The 20,157-nt window shown below is 31.3% G+C and overlaps 3 protein-coding genes across 3 annotated transcripts; 1 reads left to right on the top strand and 2 right to left on the bottom strand.

The window, feature by feature from the left end:
- On the top strand, positions 1–3,581 carry TRIADDRAFT_31193 (uncharacterized protein; the record flags this gene model as incomplete). The annotated part of the gene is made up of 6 exons (XM_002116552.1): positions 1–174; positions 622–846; positions 1,227–1,427; positions 2,540–2,618; positions 2,715–2,773; positions 3,312–3,581. 6 exons carry the CDS (start codon positions 1–3, stop codon positions 3,579–3,581), a joined length of 1,008 nt encoding a protein of 335 aa, XP_002116588.1.
- Positions 3,582–13,344: 9,763 nt separating this feature from the next.
- TRIADDRAFT_60524 (uncharacterized protein) lies at positions 13,345–13,887 on the bottom strand (the record flags this gene model as incomplete). Its single annotated transcript, XM_002116486.1, has 1 exon — positions 13,345–13,887. The coding sequence occupies one exon, from the start codon at positions 13,885–13,887 to the stop codon at positions 13,345–13,347; it is 543 nt and encodes a 180-aa protein (XP_002116522.1).
- A 1,742-nt stretch (positions 13,888–15,629) lies between these two features.
- On the bottom strand, positions 15,630–16,535 carry TRIADDRAFT_64285 (uncharacterized protein; the record flags this gene model as incomplete). Its single annotated transcript, XM_002116485.1, has 1 exon — positions 15,630–16,535. The coding sequence occupies one exon, from the start codon at positions 16,533–16,535 to the stop codon at positions 15,987–15,989; it is 549 nt and encodes a 182-aa protein (XP_002116521.1). The 3' UTR covers positions 15,630–15,986.
- Between the last annotated feature and the right edge of the window lie 3,622 nt (positions 16,536–20,157).

The raw sequence follows: 20,157 nt of genomic DNA, 5'->3' as shown, positions 1-20,157 counted from the left end.
ATGAGTTACAATTGGTATCTTATAGACTTTCTGCTCATTGTCAATTTCTATTACCAGATTGTTACTCTCGATGATCCTCATGATGATATTGATCCTATTTTCGTTGGTAAAACGAAAAGATCTCGAAGTAAACAGTTTATGTATGATGCAGCATTCGATGAAGGAGCTACACAGGTACGATATTCCCTTTATTGTCAATCAATTAATGAGATATTTGCTATCATAGAAATTAAACTAAGTACCGGTATGGAAAAGGATTGGTTTCTATGTAATAAAAATATTATTACCATGGTATTTTTGATCATCTGTTTATTCATTTTTTATCGACTTAAATGTGATCATAATAATACATAAGCGAGAAAAATAGTTCCACTCTCTTACTAATGTGCTACTTAACTTGACATAAAGGTAGCTGGGGTTGTAATTTATCTCATAAATTGGATTTGATCGAAGGTGGAAATACCTAAATATATACAGCATTATAGAGCACTTTTCTAGTACTGTATTAACACTAATTATCATTAAATTTTGTATCAGCTTTGATTAAGGGTCTTTATATATTAAGACTTCAAGTTTCAGCCATCTTTCATTCATTCATTTTGTTGATTTTTCATCATATAGAAAGAAGTTTTCTTAGGTACTACAAAGCCTTTGATAAAGAGTGTTTTGGCTGGATTCAATGCTACAGTCTTTGCTTATGGAGCCACTGGAGCTGGTAAAACTTATACCATGGTTGGTAAGGACGATAATCCTGGCATTATGATATTAACTCTACAAGACCTCTTTCATCAAATGGAAATAACCCAAAATGAAATGCATTATCGGGTTAAAATGTCTTATATCGAAGTAAGTCTAACCTCCAAGAAATAATGAGATGAAGAGAAGGAATGTCTTAAAATAAATTTGTTTCACGTTATTTTATTGGATTTGAATTGGAAAATTCTTAACTGGACCACGCGGTTTCATTACAGATTTATAATGAAACCATTCGAGATCTTTTGAATCCCGCTGCAGGTTATTTAGAACTTCGTGAAGATTCTAAAGGCAATGCAGTTGTAACTGGAATAACAGAAGTTAAAACAACTTCTATACGAGATGTAAGTTAGTCATTTATGAACTCCTATTCCTACAGATCTTTAGAAGAATAAAGATCCAAGGATAGTACACAAAAATAGTTTTAATGGTATGTATTAGCTTGCAGCATACTCATACTATACATGCAATAGGTTAAGAAATTATTACTGAAAGGCAATGAGGAAAGAACCTGCGAACCCACAGCCGCCAATAAAACTTCTTCAAGGTCCCACGCGGTATTGCAAGTAACTGTAGAAAAGGAGGCTAAACTACGACAGCTAATACAAAGAGTGGAAGTGGGTAAATTATTTATGATTGATTTGGCTGGTTCCGAACGCGCTGCCAATACCCAGGTAGAATTGCTAATCTTCTATTTACAGCGAAATAGTTCTATTTTTATTTAAATCACTTCCATCAATAACAGTAACTTTCATAAAGTCTACAGTTATCTTCGATCTAAAATCGTATAGGGGAAGAAACATTAGCTACTTTGCCACCACAGTTTATAGAGTAATGGTTTAGTAATGTCTAATTAATTAGAGATTAATAATGGTAATATTCATGAAGCGGTAGGTTAATGTTTGTCCTAAGCTAATATAGGGAAGAGACATCAGCTACGGTACTTTGCTACCATAGCTTATAATGTCATTGACTTAATAATGCATATTTAATTAGCTATAACTGCTTATTCTAAAGTATGCTTGTATAAGTCGCTTTCTATAACAGATTAAATCATAGATATCTGCTAGAAAGTAATTTACTTATTTTCATAGATGGCAGTATTCACACCTTTATAATCTTAGTACCTATAATATCATATTAAAAACTTACATTACGAAAACGAACCTAGATGTGCAATTAGCAAATCGGCCGATCATTTTACCATATCAAAGAGTAGGGTGCCTAATTAAACTAAGAAGGCATAGAAGCCTCTATTTTAGTGATCGACTTAATTTAAAGTAGAATGAATATCATTTATAGCTAGGCTTATGCTTGCAATAATAGCGGAAAACATGCTAGCTAAGCGATTTTCTGTAATGTGAAATCTAAACATGTAAATTAGAATTTGATAAATCTTTAGCTATGATAGTAGCTGACTAATTCCACTTACCATCGATGATATACTACTTAATGCTGAATTATAATCTATTGAGGTCTGGGTTGCTATTACGATACGAATAAAACTTATGGGAATTTCACTTTGCATAATAATATATCGCATTATAAATGACAAACGTAAACTCTTCTCATCATAATACGAATAAATTTAATAATATCTCACTTGAGGAGTATTAATATTACAGTGCTACTAAGAAATTTTATCGATTCGTCAGTCTATGATCTCCTGCTCTATCATATATGTATATTGATGAGAATGCTGTAAAAGATTGAAGGGAGGAGAATATGATTATAACACGAAGGAAAATAGAATAATTCTACTTTCATTTTTAATCTTTTCTTATAGAATCGTGGTAAAAGGTTAATGGAAGGTGCTCATATTAATCGATCTCTACTAGCTTTAGGCAACTGCATCAATGCTCTAAGTAAGTTTGCTATGAAAAAAAAAGATACTGAACATAGCATTTGCTGTTTTAAATTTTTACTTTAATTAATCATTTTCTTTGGAAATGGGATAATAGGTGAAAATCGAGGACATTATGTTAATTATCGCGACAGTAAATTGACAAGATTGCTCAAGGTAATAGAATAGTTGCAATTCTTCGATAGCACCATCTGCTATTACTGCTTTCATTCTGAACAATAACACTATTAAATTGGATGCTAAAATTTATAACTATTTACAGTAACAGTAAATATTGGATTATTTGTATTGAAATGAAACAGAAGTATACTTGCAAAATCGCGTTTTACAATAATACGAATATTTTTTAAAGTGATTCTCGGCAGGCTAATGCTTTTATTCGCTTAATCGCAAAATTTAAAAGGGATTTAACAATTAGTAGAAATATAATGAAATATTTTAGATATGATTGACACTGTCATTATTTTGCATTAATATATTGAAATAGGAACATCTGGTGTGTATAAATTATAAAAGTTATTATACTTTGAATTTAAAGTTCTTTCGATAGCAGCGATTTTTATTACGATAAAATAATCTGATAATCACCTGAGGTTATCTTATCAATCAGGAAATATTTGAATTTGATTTGGTATCTATAATTTAAAAAATAATGTTATTAGCTTGATTTGAAAGAATATATATAACTTTCTAGGACTCACTAGGTGGTAATTGTCATACTGTAATGATTGCTAATATCAATCCGACTGATCAACATTTTGAAGAATCAAGAAATACATTAGTTTACGCCCACCGAGCCAAGAATATACAAATTCGTGCTAAGACGAATAAATACGATGTCGCACAACACATTGCAGAGTATGGTCAAATTGTTGACGATTTAAGACAAGAAATTACTAGATTAGAGACAAAACTTCATGATTATGAATCGACCGATCATCCTCTTATACAATCAGGTAGTTAATTTGGCAATCAATTTAGGGGATATTTAGATTCTCGATTAATTTAAAATTTAATCATGTCGATTCAAACTCATATCTTTATATTGTAATATTTTGTTATTATAATAATACAAATATTGATCATTAATTATTTATCATGACGTATCCGCTGCTTTAACTATTGACATACTCACTCGGATGTTTAGCGACTGTTATTGCTTTCTACGTATGCTATACTTCATGATACCTTATAAAGCAAGTATTATAAATTTGATTTATGAATTTATATGCAGAAATAAGTTATAGATCATTATTCCATGCACGATCTACTGTCATTAGGACTACTTAGTATTAGAAAACAAAGAAGCATATTTTCAATTCAGATGACCACCAGCAGATTTTTTTCACACACTGGTTGTAATTCTAATTACTGGAATTTGCAAACGTTGTTATGGAAACCATTCCTTTAGGATTAAATGCTCCTTATTTTCAACATAATTAGAATACTGTGCTCTTATCATTAGAAGCAAGAGAAAGTATTTCATCCTAATACAGATGACCTTATGATAGAATGTTTTAGAGCTTTAGGTATCTACTTAAACTTTTAACCGGTAAAGATACATAATTAATATTAGCATAATCTTTTACCTTTTTATTTTATCTAAAAAATAGTGCAATAATACCTGAGAGAAATTCTAAGTATTGTAGTGATGAACAATCGTCCATAATATTAGTTGCTATAGAAACTAAATTTCAAAATGAATAGATTATTGCTAAGTATCGAATGTTAGTTTCTCTAAACTATTATCTTCCTTTTTATAGGAGATGAAAACCAACCTGATAAACGGTCAAATCAGGTAGAGAGCAGAAAGTTATTGGAATTTGAAAGGCTAAAGAGACAGCTGGTTAATACTTTGAACGAACAAAAGACCATGAGGTGCACGACCTATTTCATTATTTAGCTACTACTTCGAAAACTTAATTCTATTCAGATCTAAAATTGCACAAAATAATGATATGATGAAATTTTTGTTCGCACTTTTCATATTTATCATTAATTACTTGACATATTACAGATGATCATTTATTACGTTATCATTTATATTGCAAAATAAGCTAACATTATTTTTCCTTAGGCAAGAGGTTTTAGAAATAGAGGAAAAACTCTTTCATACTGTATTAAAATCAAGAGAATATCTCATAACCATTGAAAAGTAAGAGCAAGGATACCATAATACTTTAAATCAACTGTTAAGTTATTATTTTTTGTAGACACCGCTACCGCTTATAAAAATAAATTAATAATCAAATAAAATATTGCCCTACGAATTGTTGAAAATGATGATAAATTGCCAAATAATCTAAGAAAATTACACAGTCAGGAAATTCTGTGCGGCGATAATTATAATAACCTAATCTTAGTTTAAAATTCAGATTTGAGACTAATTCATATATCACCTAATTCGGTGCATGTTCAATACTATTTGCAACCTTTTAATTGATTTGATTTATATAAAAGAAAGATGCTCTATTAATTTCATGATACATTGTATTTATATATTCTAGAGAAGATGATCGTTCATTCAGTGATGACTCTGAATGGAATCATAACACGCTAATAGTTCTAAAGAAGAATCTTAGCGATTTATTAAGTGACTATCATCAAAAAATTGAGCAGAAAGCCGAGTTAGAAAATCATCTTCGTCATAATCACCAGGAAAGCAATCAACTACAGCATGTGATACGTAAATTTTCTGTGCAAAATAGTAATCATGGAGATGAGCTTCAGTTAATTTGTCAGATGCATTCCAGAGAAGTAGACAGTAAGTTTAAAGTATAGCCATGATTGATATTATGAAGTTTGTTCCTTAAAATCGATAAGTGCTGAATTGTGGTGATTTCTCAGGTACATATGATAATCATTTATAGACTTAAAACTACAGAGTGAAAATCGGACATTTGCAGCTATTATACGTTATAAAAGCCTGACAGTTAGCAAAGAAAAAGAATTCTTATTGAAATTGCTCCAGCAACAACAAAAAGTTTTAGAAAGTAATACTTATAAGCGTCATTGTTATAAGTAAAATTGCCTATTTGTATTCAAATGGTGATGATTGTGTAATATTACGGCTTCAAAATACTATTAGCTAATGCATCAGTTTGATAATTAATAGAGCATGGTATCTCAACCACTAGCGATGTTGCAATATCTAAGGAGCGTAATAAGCAAACTTCGGAGCAACTTACTTTGCCAGCTAATTCTAGTCAAGTTGCTCTATTTCAGGTATTTAATAAACGAAATGAATTTTGAAATAGAATTCGACATTATAGCTTAAAAAGCATATTTGAAAAGGATAGTCTATTCTTTAAGAAATAGTTTTACAAAGAAGTCTTTCTCGTTGTTCATTCATGTGACCCCTTTCCTTCTTAATAGGCAAATGTCATAAGAGAAACTAAGAGCTATCTAGGTAATCATGGTATTAATATAATTTTCAATCAATGATACGTGTCTAAGATGTATTGATATATTCCTTATTTCTTTAATTATACACAGATCAGCTAGATTTAAATCTACCAAGTCCATCAGCAAAAGAAATTAATATAAGGTGTGTACCTGTTAAGATTAAATATCTTTCTATATATATCCTACACTCTAAAGAAATGGATAAGTATATTGAAGTTGGATATTTTCATGAAATGGTGCTGCAAGACAGTATGAATCGTTGTATTAAGAATAATTGTATGAAAATCATATAAATCATATAAATAAAGGCTTTAATATCATTCTAAGGCGAATTCTGAATGATCAACCATACCAAGATTACAATCAATATTCAATTGGAGCAGCTGACTGTTTTAGCGAACCAATACCACAGGTTGATCATGAGGACGTATATGAGCAAGGTATGTCTTGCTAGATAAACAACTAAGGCCTTCTATAAGAAATTACTTCTGCTCTATTTGCAACAAAATGTAATATGTACTGTCTCGGCTATGTATACAAAATTTTGTAGTTGATTTATCGTATGTAATTCCTTAATTTGCTATATAGATCGAAATCAATGGCCATCAAATATTCCTCAGTCCAAGGCTTCGCGCAATTACAAGCGGAGTAGGCATATAGAATCATCAAGTTTGCGAAATACACCAGTTCCTAGTACTAAAGAGAAAGAAAAGTCTTCTTTGCAAGTGATCCATAAGAAAGCAACGTTGAGGCGATTAGAAAGAAAATTGAAAAATGGAAGATTAATGAATAGTAATCGCGATGTCGAAGTACTTTATACGGACACCAATAGATCTAATTACGATTCTTATAAATCATATCATGATAACAAAAGCCATCTATCTAATCAGACGATGAAACCAAAACAAGATCATTTTTCTGGCTCTGAAGTGATTCTTGCCGACAATATTCCAAATCATAATGGAACTCCATTGCAACAGGATCAAATTGTATGTTAAATTTTGTGCCGTTAATGCTCCTATAAATCATAACTAAATAATAGTAAGCATAATCTTGCAGCTCTTAACCATATTACAGTATTAAATTACAATTTATATGCGGTATTTAATTAACAAGTAGTGATGTTTAATTTCTATTTAATTAATCTATTCGTTTTTTGTGCTGGTATTAGGAATTTGGCATTGCAGGAAGGCAAAATAAACATGATGTACAAGGTAGGTTAACATTTCAGCTACAATTAAATTTACTGGTAGGTGACGTATCGTACTGGAAAAATAGTTTTGTTCATCGCATAAGGCAATCAGTTGCAATCTATGCATTTAAATCAATCTTTCTAATTTTAATGCTACTTGTATTTCTTGCAATAAATTAATGAATTCTACCCAATTTCTTTCATTATGCTGAAAAGATGTTAGTGAAACAAGCAGTGATTCGTTACAAGACTCTTACATTATCCCAACGGAACTGATGATTACGGCAACTAAAATTGATTTGCAGGCTCAGAAGCATAAAATAAAAAAATTTTAATTATAAATTTTATTAATGATTATTTCTAGGACTGATTGATCAAGATTCAATCAATAAAGCATCGTATCTACAATTACGACTATTTATATTGACTGGCTAAATTTTTAATTTATATAGGTATTTAATCGTTCGACTGTCATTGTATTCTAATTAAAATGTTTGTAATAAATTATTTCTCTATCGAACGAGCATAATAATTAATACACTGTTAAATATCGCATTAGCAAAGCCTATTTTGCTTTAATTACTGAATTGAGATTATGATGTCTGTTCTGTAAGATAACATAGTTTGCTTGCATCATAATCTGATCATAATGGATTATAAAGATGTATAAACAAATAAAATTTCAGTGGCAACTGTGATGTTGTTTTAAATGAATTGAAGTAGTACAGTAAAAGTTACATAAAGTTCAAAGTGCACATAATATCTAGTATGGAGATAATACAGATAATATGGACTTTTTAAATAATATCTAGTATAGAGGAAAAGATTGCAATACGACTAGATACTTCTTAGGAGGGATGATTTGGAGACTGATTATCGTTAGTTTGCATTATTCAGCTAGGAAGGACGATGCCATCAGTTTAGTTTGATTGTAGATAATTGCGCTAGACTTATTATATTGTCTATAATTTAGATAACATTAATCTTCAAAATAGGTTTTACAGTCATATCTATAACGGCAATCATAAGCTTTTAGATGGCGAAGATTACTGGGTAACTCTGATAAGATTTGAAAATTTAGTAATTTAGGTTCGTGAAGTGCCACTCTAAACATGGTAGGCGATTTATATTTGCTTTTGTAGTATATGGAAGCAGTAGACACTTGTTTCTAATCGAGAAAGAATGATTAGAATAGCTTGCTTCTACATTAAGTAGGTGCTTTACTTTATTAGTTTAAATAGCCAGTAAAGAAGTGGCTTATCGTGAGCTTACAGCTGGAAATTGTAGTTTAATTAATGCGAAGAATCAGAAATCAACAGGTGTGTCAATCATAAATCGAATATTAGTTAGTATTATAGTGATATTGTTGGGTCAATAATGCTCTTCTTCTTGTTATATTACCATACTGTCTGAGAATGAGAGCTCTGAATAGACATTTTTCAACTATACTGAATAGAACTCTGTAACAGTACCAGGCCATCTATTGGATTTTAATAAGAATTGCATTGAAGTATAATCTAAAATATTGTATAAATAATTCGAAATTTAAAATCTGAACCAAGAGCATTTAATTGTAATACTGGAATCAAACTATAGCTATTATACCACGATTATACATTTATATCTTGCAGGGCTATGCGATCTATATCTTGCATTAATTTGACTGTATTCCTACTCTATTATGATCTGTTTACGTTGTATAAGTGTAGGCGTGTTATAAAATTATGTAATTGATTTATATTTAAAAGCAACCGTGGTTGGTTACAATACAGTGAGTAGATTTTTCCCTTAGTAGAAATGATATTGACGACCAATATTCGTATAGTAGTAAGTGTTTCCGGCGTAATATTGATTTCTGCGCGTAAATATAAATAGAAATGAAGTAATAATCAAATTTAATGGTATTTAAATGCTCATTGCAGCATCTTTATTTGCTATTTTTCAACATTTTCAATACATCGATACGTTAGATGAACTAAAGCAACAACAGAAAATGTGATAAAGAGAGTTGCTGAAATTCTAGAAAATATTCCAGGCTTTAAAGGAGAATTGAATGTTCTGAAATCACCTTATAATCTTTATACTTGCACTGCAGTATACGAATTTTTTGTTAGGAACCAGTTATGATTAATGTTTCTGATGAGGTCAATAGAGATCCTAGAGATCATGGAATTATGATCGTATGAGAAAGATCGATAAATATTACAGACAAAAATACAGCAGCTTTCTATTTTTGAATGAAATAACTACTGTTATTCTATGAATTAATAATCGATATTGTAATGGAAGTATTTAATCTTCGTCCAATGCTTAAATTTTGAAAGGTGATTTTAATTTATAGATATACGATTCTTATGTACGAAGCTTAGTACTAAACGTATATATACACTTCAATATTTCGCTGTTGTATCGGCAGGATTGTAAAGTCCCATTGTGCATATGGTTTCGATAAGCAGGTTTCGGAAAGAGTTAAAGTCATGCCGTAAACGCTTCTGGAGATGTAATCTACGCTAATTTATCTGAACACAGTTTATAGTGAAAATATGCGTATATAATTATGGAAATCGTAAACTAAAGTAATTTATGAAATGCCATATACATTAATGCTTAGCAATCTTGAGAGCTAGCTACATAAAAAATCGTAAGCGATTGTAGTGCACGAAATAGCGTGTACATTAATGTTAGTCAATTTTGAGAGCTATATCACAGGTACTGTATATATTTTACATAATATAAAGAGTTCACTGCTATAGAACCCAGAGAAAAATGATTGTAAACTATCGTAATGCGTAAAATGAACTAAATTTATTTTCCTCGATGTTTAGAATGCTCCTTTCTCAGAATTAGTGAAAGGTGACAGCTTAGTTTGCGGATCGTTATATGCGTAAACCTTAAATTAGTACAAAATTAATTTATATGTAATTATTAAATTGTTAAATTTTATCTTTTATGGATTTAGTATGGTGCAGTATATTCTGCTTTCAAGATTACATAAATATTGTATATCATTATAATATCGACATAGCACGTCGATATCGTACATCGATCATAAGCATCTTATTTATATCTGCCGGAACAAAATGATAATTTCTAATAATAGATCTCTTTTCCCACATTATATCATATCAATATCAAGCCAATCTCCTCTGGTCGAAAATATATAGGGAATTTGTAGCAATCTTCCATACATCATAATTTATTGCATCATAGAAAAGGATTGGAAAGAATGGAAATTACGATACATATTTCTTGCGTATTTCTCAGTAGTACTACGTATTAGGGATCGGCATTCTATCTATAACCAAATCACTTATTCTGTCATTATTGCATCCGTTAATTTCTTGTATCTACAGAATATTTTTTACCTTAATTTTTCCTAACGATCGATCCTCAATCAACTTCTTTTATAGCTATCCTTACCCATAACACTTTACATGATACAGTTTTACTCTAACCTTCGTATGCGGTGTGAACTACTCATGGTATGCTTGCTGTATTACTGATTTGTTTACCATTTAACCCTAATTTCTGACCACCTCATCTATTTACGAGTGCAAAATTGACATAGTGAAATTAGTAAATAGGTTTTCGGAATCAATCCATCCCTATTTTGCTATCCTTTTTGGCAAGTCACTGTTGTTTACAATCCTGTTTGTACTGAAGTTTGCTCAATCTCACAGCTGGGAGCCTGATAAAAATGCCTTTGACACTGTACACTAATTTACATCACTATATACAGTTGCAGCCTTTATCTGTAACCAAATGTGCTCCGTTGTATGCTAATTGCGATCTATTATGATATTTGATGATGCTGTCATGAGTTCATGACTGAGGAGAAATATCTACTGATATATAGAATGATACTCAATACTTTCTTTAACAAGCTAATTACAACAGTCAGTATTGCTAATGGAGATGCTATATGTAAGACTATAGCTATTCTGTAGACTAAAGTCCATAGAAAAAGATTACTTGTTTTATTCTACTATCTCTGGAATATACTGGTATTCAATATCAAATCACAAAGGGTTGCTTGATTAGTCATCTGTTTTTGCCTGTATTTAAACACTTAAAAATACTTGTCATAAGTAAAATTGATACTTTCAGGAAAATGCTCTTTTTAGTAAGCTTACTTCCTATTCAGATCGACCAAGCACTGTTGTATGTCACAGTCAAGCATATACTGTGCCTAGCTTGGAACAGATATTATTAATACATGAGAGTAATGTAGTATTTTTGAAGAATGAAGCTTTACGATATTTTACCTTCATAACTAAAGAAATTTCCAAAATTGAAAATTACAATATTGTTTATTTGTATTAAGAGTTAGGAGGGCTACCGTACTAATTTACTTGATTTTAATTTTATCACAAATCAACTAGGTGAAACGTTTTATAGAACATATTAAATATGTAATTTTCTTTCCATGCTATGATTTCAGTTCTCTCTAAACTACATACGGTACTAATCCTATAAAATTGATTCGATAAGTTTGCTTGTTTGGATACGTTACGTCGGAAAGGAATATTTGGGTATTTTGACGATTGAAGCTTTCAAGCTCATAAATTAATACCATACACTACTGAAAGCAATCGATAACTAATTATGCAATTAATTCTGCGTGGATAGAATGCACTACAGTGGAAACTCTACAAGTCAAACAACTAGCCTTGAAAAAATATTATTATGCTTACAGTAACCAATAGGAGGATTAAAATTAATTTCGATTAAGGCTTAAATTGACAGAAAATAAAATAAATAATAAGAAATCAAAGTTCATATTAAGTATTGTTGGAGAGTAACTTCATCTTTGTCGATAGTATGGTCATGTGATTAAATATTTACACTATGTAGTTTAGGTTTCATGCTCAAACGAGATCCTATTGCACAGTTTGTACGATTTTGGAGATACTTTATTCGTTGTAGTGTAGAGCACAATCTCGCAATCAGTATATACCTTATATTTACTTAATTCTATACTCAGATACGGTAGAAATGATAGTAAGGAACAAATAAAAAAAATTTCACGACGCTGCTCAAACTCTTTGATCCGTCAGCTCTATAATTTAGAGATTGCCTTAGTTACTTAAGCGAATATTCGAAATGGGTAGTAAGATTAAATCCTATGTTGATAAATTCATCCTAATAATATATTTTTCCAAAAATTTTAAATCATGAAGTCCAATATGAATAAGACCAGCGGGTATAATCACAGGTAAAGATTTATGGTGAAGAAATGGCGATAACTAATCAGATTCAAATTCCTATCAGCATTGATAGAGTGATACAGTAGTGCCTACTATCATAGCTACAGGCATCGAAATGATGTCTTAATTTAAAGCTTGCTGGAGTTTAGCATAATGCAGCAGCAAGAACGAAAACAAGACAAATTCACGCTATTAAAAAGACTCTTGATGTACACCTTAATAAAAAAAATCAGCTGTTATGCATTTCATTAACGATTGAGACTAAATTACTCTCATACTTGATATTTTTTAAATAGTTCTATCTTAAGAGTTTGTTTTAGACAAAAAATTTTGAATAGCGATGGCATTATTACAGTTTCTTTATTCTCATTAGCGCTTGCCAAGTTATCTTATTTTCGCAAGGTAAGATGACAGCTACCGTACGAATGCAACACTATGCTTATTATTTCTCTGAAGACCTTATCCTATGTAAGATTACAATAACCATGCATTAATTGGTTAAATTAAAATAAGTATTACACAAACATATAGTAGCATATCTCTATGGTTTTTCGCTGAATGCCTTATCTAATGTAAGATAGCCTTACATTTATTGACAAAGAATGAATTTCAACACGAAATACGCGTGCAGTAATATATTTATGATTTTCGCTCTTTTCTAGTTAGTATATACCTGAAAAGAGTATAGAAAATGATAAAGTCGTACTCTTTACAATTGAGATTAATTCGACTTTCTCGCTCAGAAAAGTACTTCCATAACGATAATATTCGATACGAGTGTAGGCATAAAATAAGTACTTCATTATGTTAGTCCCCTAGAGCATCTATAGTTCTTCTTCAAGTATCTAATTAAATCATTTTACATTTTTGATTAAAGCTTTAGTGTATGCTAATGATTGGTACATATTTATTGACTGATTGATTTAACAAATTGTACAACAACAGCAGCTACTATTATCATTAGAATAATTTTCCAGTAGCGGTTCATATTCGGATTTTCGTGATTCTAAGTTCCTTAACAAACTTTTAACATGCCTCTCCATGGATTCCCACGCTGATGTTGATACTGTTGCGATAGGAATACGGGTAACTCTCTTTGCTCTGAGGGCAGCCAACTGGGAATGGTTTAAAAAAGCAGTAGTAGTTGTATCTGTAATATCGATCCATCTTTCCCAAACAACTATAGTTGTACTGTCATTAGGACTTCTGTTGAGCTCATCGGGAACTTTGATAACAAAAGGTATTTCACAAAATAATCGATAGGCCGTAGCACAAGTAAGAGCATCATACGGTGGTTTGAAAGGATCAAGCATTCCTTCAACGCCTGGAACGCTTTCTAGAATTTCAATAACCCTTCTTATCGTAGCTTCCGTAATCGCTTTATCTCCATTTAGCGGAATAGTGCTGTCAATTGTTTCTTCATCTAGCGCAATATTAGTACTTCTATGGCCAAAGGCAACTGCCATGGTGCTTTTTCTTGAATTGACAGAGAATGATAAATTGATGGGAATTTAGAGTCAAGATACCTGGTTGTTGTTCAATGTTTACGGATTCACGGTCGCGAAAGTCTAGCAATAAACTAATCAAATCTATCTAATTTACTTTACTAAGTAAGGCAATAACCAAAAGCGAGTTTGCAGAAAAGGCTTTGCAAAAATAAACATTTGCTCGCATGGTCAAACTATTTCATTACTCTTCTACTGGATATTACGTCATAACTAAGGCTTATGCTAAGAATGGTAATTAAAATGCACCTAGCTGCTTTGGTGCGCCATACTGCGGATGATCTATAATGAGATACTGCCAGTTGCAGCAGCATTTATGTCTACTAATTATCATTCATAGTCAGCAGTGCACACATTAATAATGATATGAACTGCCACTCCATGGATAAACCTACTGAGTAGCTTGCAAACGTAAACAAACTGCAAAATTGCCTACACAGGCGAATCGATACAAGGTACGGTAGTCCGTAAGACATGACGACGTTAACCTAAGTAGTATAGTTAAAGCTTTATGTGGTAATTTAAGAGTTCAGTTCTTCTAGTTGTTGTTCCGTATTTCACTGCACTTGTTATGTTGCAATACTGTGTAAGGTGCAATCGATCTTGGATGCCAAGACGCCAAGGTTTATTGTTGGTCACTAACTTTAAAAATAAACGCAATTTAAAATACGTCTGGTGTAGGAGGCTTTTAGTTTGTTGTAGAAAAGTAAAAGCAGTATCATAGTGTATTAAATCTGAACTGTTAGATTAACTGTCCTTGGACTAGCTGATTGCAAAAAATTTATATCAAGCATTATTAGCGAGCGACGTCATCTTTGTCGATAATATAGTTATGTGTATTATTTATCTTACATGAGATAGTGATTCCGTATTATTTTATGCTAAAGCGTTTAGGTTTTGTATTCGAATGAGGTCATATTGTACAGTTAACCAAAGTAGCAGATACTTTATTCGTAGTACTAGATGGAACAATCTCGCAATCTAGTATAAACATAATATTTTTCTTCTCGTATACTCATGATGGCAGGAATATAAACGTAAACTGGCTCATTATATTAGGTAAATTCTTTGATTCAACAGCTCTTATTTCTTTAGTAAGCTTTCATTCAGAGATTACCTTAATTAGTTAGGCGACTAAGAATATGAATTGTTTTACAATTTTATATTGGAATAGTTTTACGCAAAAATTTACCACTCGGTATTTTAGTTGCCCACTAAAAGTCAATCCTAGGCTGATAACTTCGGCGAAATGTTATGTTTTTCTATAAATTTTGAATTCATTGGCTTAATATCAATACGAGGAATGGATACAATCACAAAAAAGATTTGAGGTAAAGAAGATATAAGCATTGAAAAGTTAATACAGCGATATTGTTCGTTCAACTGACATCAAAACCATGTCCTACTTTATAGTCTGCTGAAGCATAGTGTAAATCAGTAGCAAGAACTGATACAAGATACTGCTAATTTAACCTATTGATAGACTTCTGATGTACACTGTAATACAAAATTTAGCTTTCATTTTACTAACTATTGAGATCAAATTGCTCTCATTGTTGATATTATTTCGACATTTCAACCTTGGAAGTCATTTTAAGCAAAAACTTTAATGCAGAAGGCTTTACTATACTTTATTTACTATTAATGACTATTAGCTACAGGTACTTATCCAATTTTCTCAAGGTAAAATAACACAGCAAAGTAGTAATCACATATTTATTGACAAACAATGAATTTTAAAACGACATATTGTAGTAAGCGCGTTTTTATAATTTTCGCCTAATGCGTTAACCAGCGATTATGCTAAAAGGGTGTAAGAGTATAGCTATGAAAAAGCTGTCCATTTTACAATGAGGATCAAGTAGATTATTCTTGGTAGAAAGTACATGGATAATAATACTATTGGACACGAGTGAGGTATTAAGCAATATTTTATATTATCAGTAAGGTACTCTAGAGCACCTACAATTCTACTTAAGTAAGTTGATGAAACCATTTGATCACTTTGGTCTATGTTTCGGTGTCCTGAACGATGAATACTTGTTGGTGTATAAAAAAATTTAAGAAATTGTGCAAAAGCAACAACAGCTATCATTATTCGAATACTTTGGCTGTGGCAGATCACGTTGATTTCGCCAGGAAATGGATCGATCTGTGCTTCCTATTAAACTTTTAATATGCCTTTCCATCGCTTCCCAAGCATTGGCTGATACAGTTGCGATAGGAATACGGGTAACCCTTTCTGCCCTAATAGCAGCTAGCTGAGCGTCACTTAAGAAACCTGTTGTAGTTTTATCTGTAACATCAATCCATCTTTTCCAAACAATTAAAGTTAAACCTTCAGGCTCTCTGTTTAACACATTAGGAACTTTAATCACGAAAGGCAATTCACAAAATAATTGATAAGCAGCAGCGCAGGTAAGAGCATCATACGGTGCTTTTAGGAAATCAAGTTTCCCTGCAATGCCTGGAACTTCTTCCAGAATTTGGATAATTCTTTCTATCGTTGATTCCGTGATTGCTTTATCTCCTCTAATCGTAGTAACATTTTCAACTGTTTCACTACCTAACGAAATATCAGTACTTTGATGGCCAAAAGCAACTGCCATGATAATTTTTCTTGTAATGACAGGAGATAATATATATGTAAGGTATTGGAAGTTAGTGTTGAGATAACTGGCTGTCAGTTAATATTTACGGACTCGCAGTCGATAAAACCTTGCAAAAAAAGGAATCAAGTCTGTCGAACTTACCTTCCTACGAAAGGCGATAATTAATTATATCATATTATTACTAAAAAGCGGGCTAGCACAAAGACTTTGCGAAAATAAATATTTTCGTGCTATTGCCAACTTCCGTATTTCATCGCTTGCGAAACTGAGCATTACGTCATAATTTAATACTTGCACTAGTGAAATAAACGGACGTGAAGCTACTGTTTAAAGGACTCTTTTTCCAGTGATTTCTTACACAGTTTCCTACCGAAAGAATTTTCCGTATTGCAAACAGTAGTTTCGCTTCCCTCTTTATTAGTTCAGTAGTCTCTTGTAGTGAGCTGAAGTATGCTCGATTCGATCAGAACTAGATGTAATGTAGCCGCTATTAGCTGAAGAATAAAAAGAGAAGATTATCCAAAAATAGATGAAGTTGAATATTGGACTGTAAGATTGTGCTAGTTACCATTCTTCGATGATAGTTACAATGCAAATTGTAGCTTTGAACCGCCTCAAATATATTAGCGCTTTTAGATAGGAATGGGTTGCGCTTAGTAAGATAGCATTAGTTAGATGATCTGATTGCAACCAAATAGCCCGTAGTGTTGGAATGCAAACCTAATTGATGTAATAAAGTGAAGTTGAAGAGAAAGAGTAACTCTTGTCTTATGATGTTGAAGACGCCTTATCACGTTCAAGCACTAGCTTGCGTCAAACTTTATTTTTATAAACTGCAATAGAGCAGGTTTTCATCTTTGATTCAGTATGCCAAACATTATTGTTAGGTATACAAGTAGAATAAAGTAAAGGTATAGTCTACCTTTATATCTCTACCAGCAAAATATATAAGCTTGGGGATGAGATACCTCTTGAAATCTTAAATTATATTAACCTTGAGAAAGTCAAACGTAATATAGAAGTAATAATGCAATATTATCATAAGCATCAATTATAATTAACGATGAATTTTCGCTAGAGACCGAAAGTCTTTGAAGCAGAATGAACCGCGTGAGATATGTGTAGTATTGTATGTTATCCTCTTTATTGTAGTAAATTTTATAGCAATAGATGTAGTATATTAACGCATACTTGTATGATTCATTCCTTTCGACTAGGATTTGTTTCGTTAATGATAAGGTTAATAGCCTTTAGCTTTATATTAACATACTTGGATTAAAATATTCTCCGTAGCAGCTTAGAGATACATCAAGGCAATATTGTATTGAGGAATCGAAATTAAAAGTTACTCAGTAATACTTTCAACTCATCAGTAAAGGGATAATATCGTCGAAAATAACGAGTCATGACCAGTGACTCATTATGTCTGAGCAAGCTATTCCAGTCATGCCTTAAATTAAATTCTTTGTTTTGATTGCCTATCATGAGTTACTTAAAGTTTCATAGTGGACTTGACATTAATGTTACCAAATTTATATCTAATGATGAAAATTACTTTTATAGTCTGAAGATAAATCAGCCCTAGTTAAAAGCTATACCTGTGCTTCTTTTATTAACGGATAGTAGGATTCGATGCCGAGGATAATGATTAAAAAATGGGCCTAAGTGCAAGTATGAGTATTATGGTTAAAAATTAAGTCATGCTTGAGGATAAATCGGCGTTTGATGTTAAGAATTTTCGTTTCAAAAGATGTTAGTATCATGCTATTTTTTATTAAAAGGACATTGCCTGATCGAAAACTGCGTAAAATTGAGAAATACGACCGTAAATAGCGGCCGTTCTACGTCCAAAGTACCTTGATTAATAGTCTAACGTAAAATTTTAGTATCACAAGATTATTAGAGTCATAGGTACTATACTATTCAGAAAGTTGATGAGTCTGATATAGATGACCAGGAATTATGCATGAAACTAACAAACTGCTATCTTGTACGACAGCTATCAATATCAATAACAAATTATTCAAATCGAATTTCGCTTTGAATTCGTAAATTATATATGAAAAGGCTAAGCATAAATAAATTTTAAGAAGTGTTATCTGTTATATATTACTCTGTATTTATCCAGATTATAAGTTAACATGATGTATTACTATGTATACTGTTAGTCAGTTATAGCATAAAGTAGCTACTATATAATTAATATTGCTATTTTATGTTGCAGTGATTCGATATTACCTGAATTTAATGTAATACAAACTTACTATTGTAACTAGTTACGTCATAATCGTGATTAATTGTAATAATGTTCTGCTAATATGTTATTCTACACTTGTAAACTCTATGTGTTCATCATAGATCGAACTACCTATATTTATTAATTCGCTGGTCTACACAACTGGTAACTATATTGCGTTGTAAGCATGAACGTATCACAAACCAATTTCTTGACAAGGATAAACGTACAGCGATTTGAATATTAAGTAGATTATTCTCGATTCCCTAATTTATTTATTAGTTTCGGTATATTGCATGTATATTGTAGTATATAGAGATAGCAGAAATTGTGATACCGTCTTATTGAAAATTTGCAATCTTCGTTATTTATTGCAGTGCAATTTATTGCAAATTTTCAAACTGGTGGCATAGGTTTTAATTTATCAGTAGAGAATATCAAACTAAAATTTTAGCTTATAATAATAACTTCACAGTAAATTATTATACAAAACATCGAGAAATACAGAATTTTCCGTAGATTTATAATTTCATAGTAGAAGACTTTAAATTTTGTATGCATTGCCTCTTGCAGCTTTCCGGTAAGGATTTAAAGGTCATTGAAAGCTATAAAATGGGTGATAAAAACAAAATTTTTCTTAACATAATTACAATTTACTGTGTGCTGTTACATAAATAATAATACAATAACAAATGGAAAAGAGGAAAAGAAATGATATTAATTTAGTCAATTTTCTAAGATTACGGTAGTCAAATCGACATCATTTTTTGCAATTTCTTATTAGTCGTTGTCGAATTATTGTACTTAATATTGGCAGTATCAATGATGCTTTACCGGGACTCGTTAAATTTTTTAAAGTATTGGGAACAATTTCAGGAAATTGAGCAATTTAATAACTACTGCAGCAAGAATTTCGTATAACAGGGTAATAAATTGTGGACATTTGCAACCAGATTTTATCGGAAAAAAGACTACAAAAAATTAAATGACCTTAGTATCTGCACTAAATTAGCAATGGTTTTGCTCATCAGATTATTGGAAGACGATTAAATCTTTTCCTCATACCAGAATAGTAAGACTGGTCTTGATGATTAATTTTAGATTTAGAAGTGAAATACATCTTTTGGCTTTACTGATCAGATTACTAGTAGAAAAATTATTTCTGAATAGCTAAATGCTATTAATGGTTCATAAAATTAAGGATATCGGAATTTAAATAGTTTAGCTTTGGCACTAAGATGGGGTAAACTTTTAAAAAGTGCAACTAAGATGATTAATGTTAAATTTGGGTCATGTGGTTTCTATAATTCAACTATATTGTAACTGACTAAAAAACTTTGGTATTTTAGAATTAGCGTATACTTTTACAATCAGTATTTATTG

The sequence above is a fragment of the Trichoplax adhaerens genome, genomic scaffold (assembly GCF_000150275.1).
Source record: "Trichoplax adhaerens TRIADscaffold_16 genomic scaffold, whole genome shotgun sequence".
NCBI lineage: Eukaryota > Metazoa > Placozoa > Uniplacotomia > Trichoplacea > Trichoplacidae > Trichoplax > Trichoplax adhaerens.
Note: the sequence above shows the minus strand (reverse complement) of the source record. Positions and strands in the feature narration are given on the sequence as shown.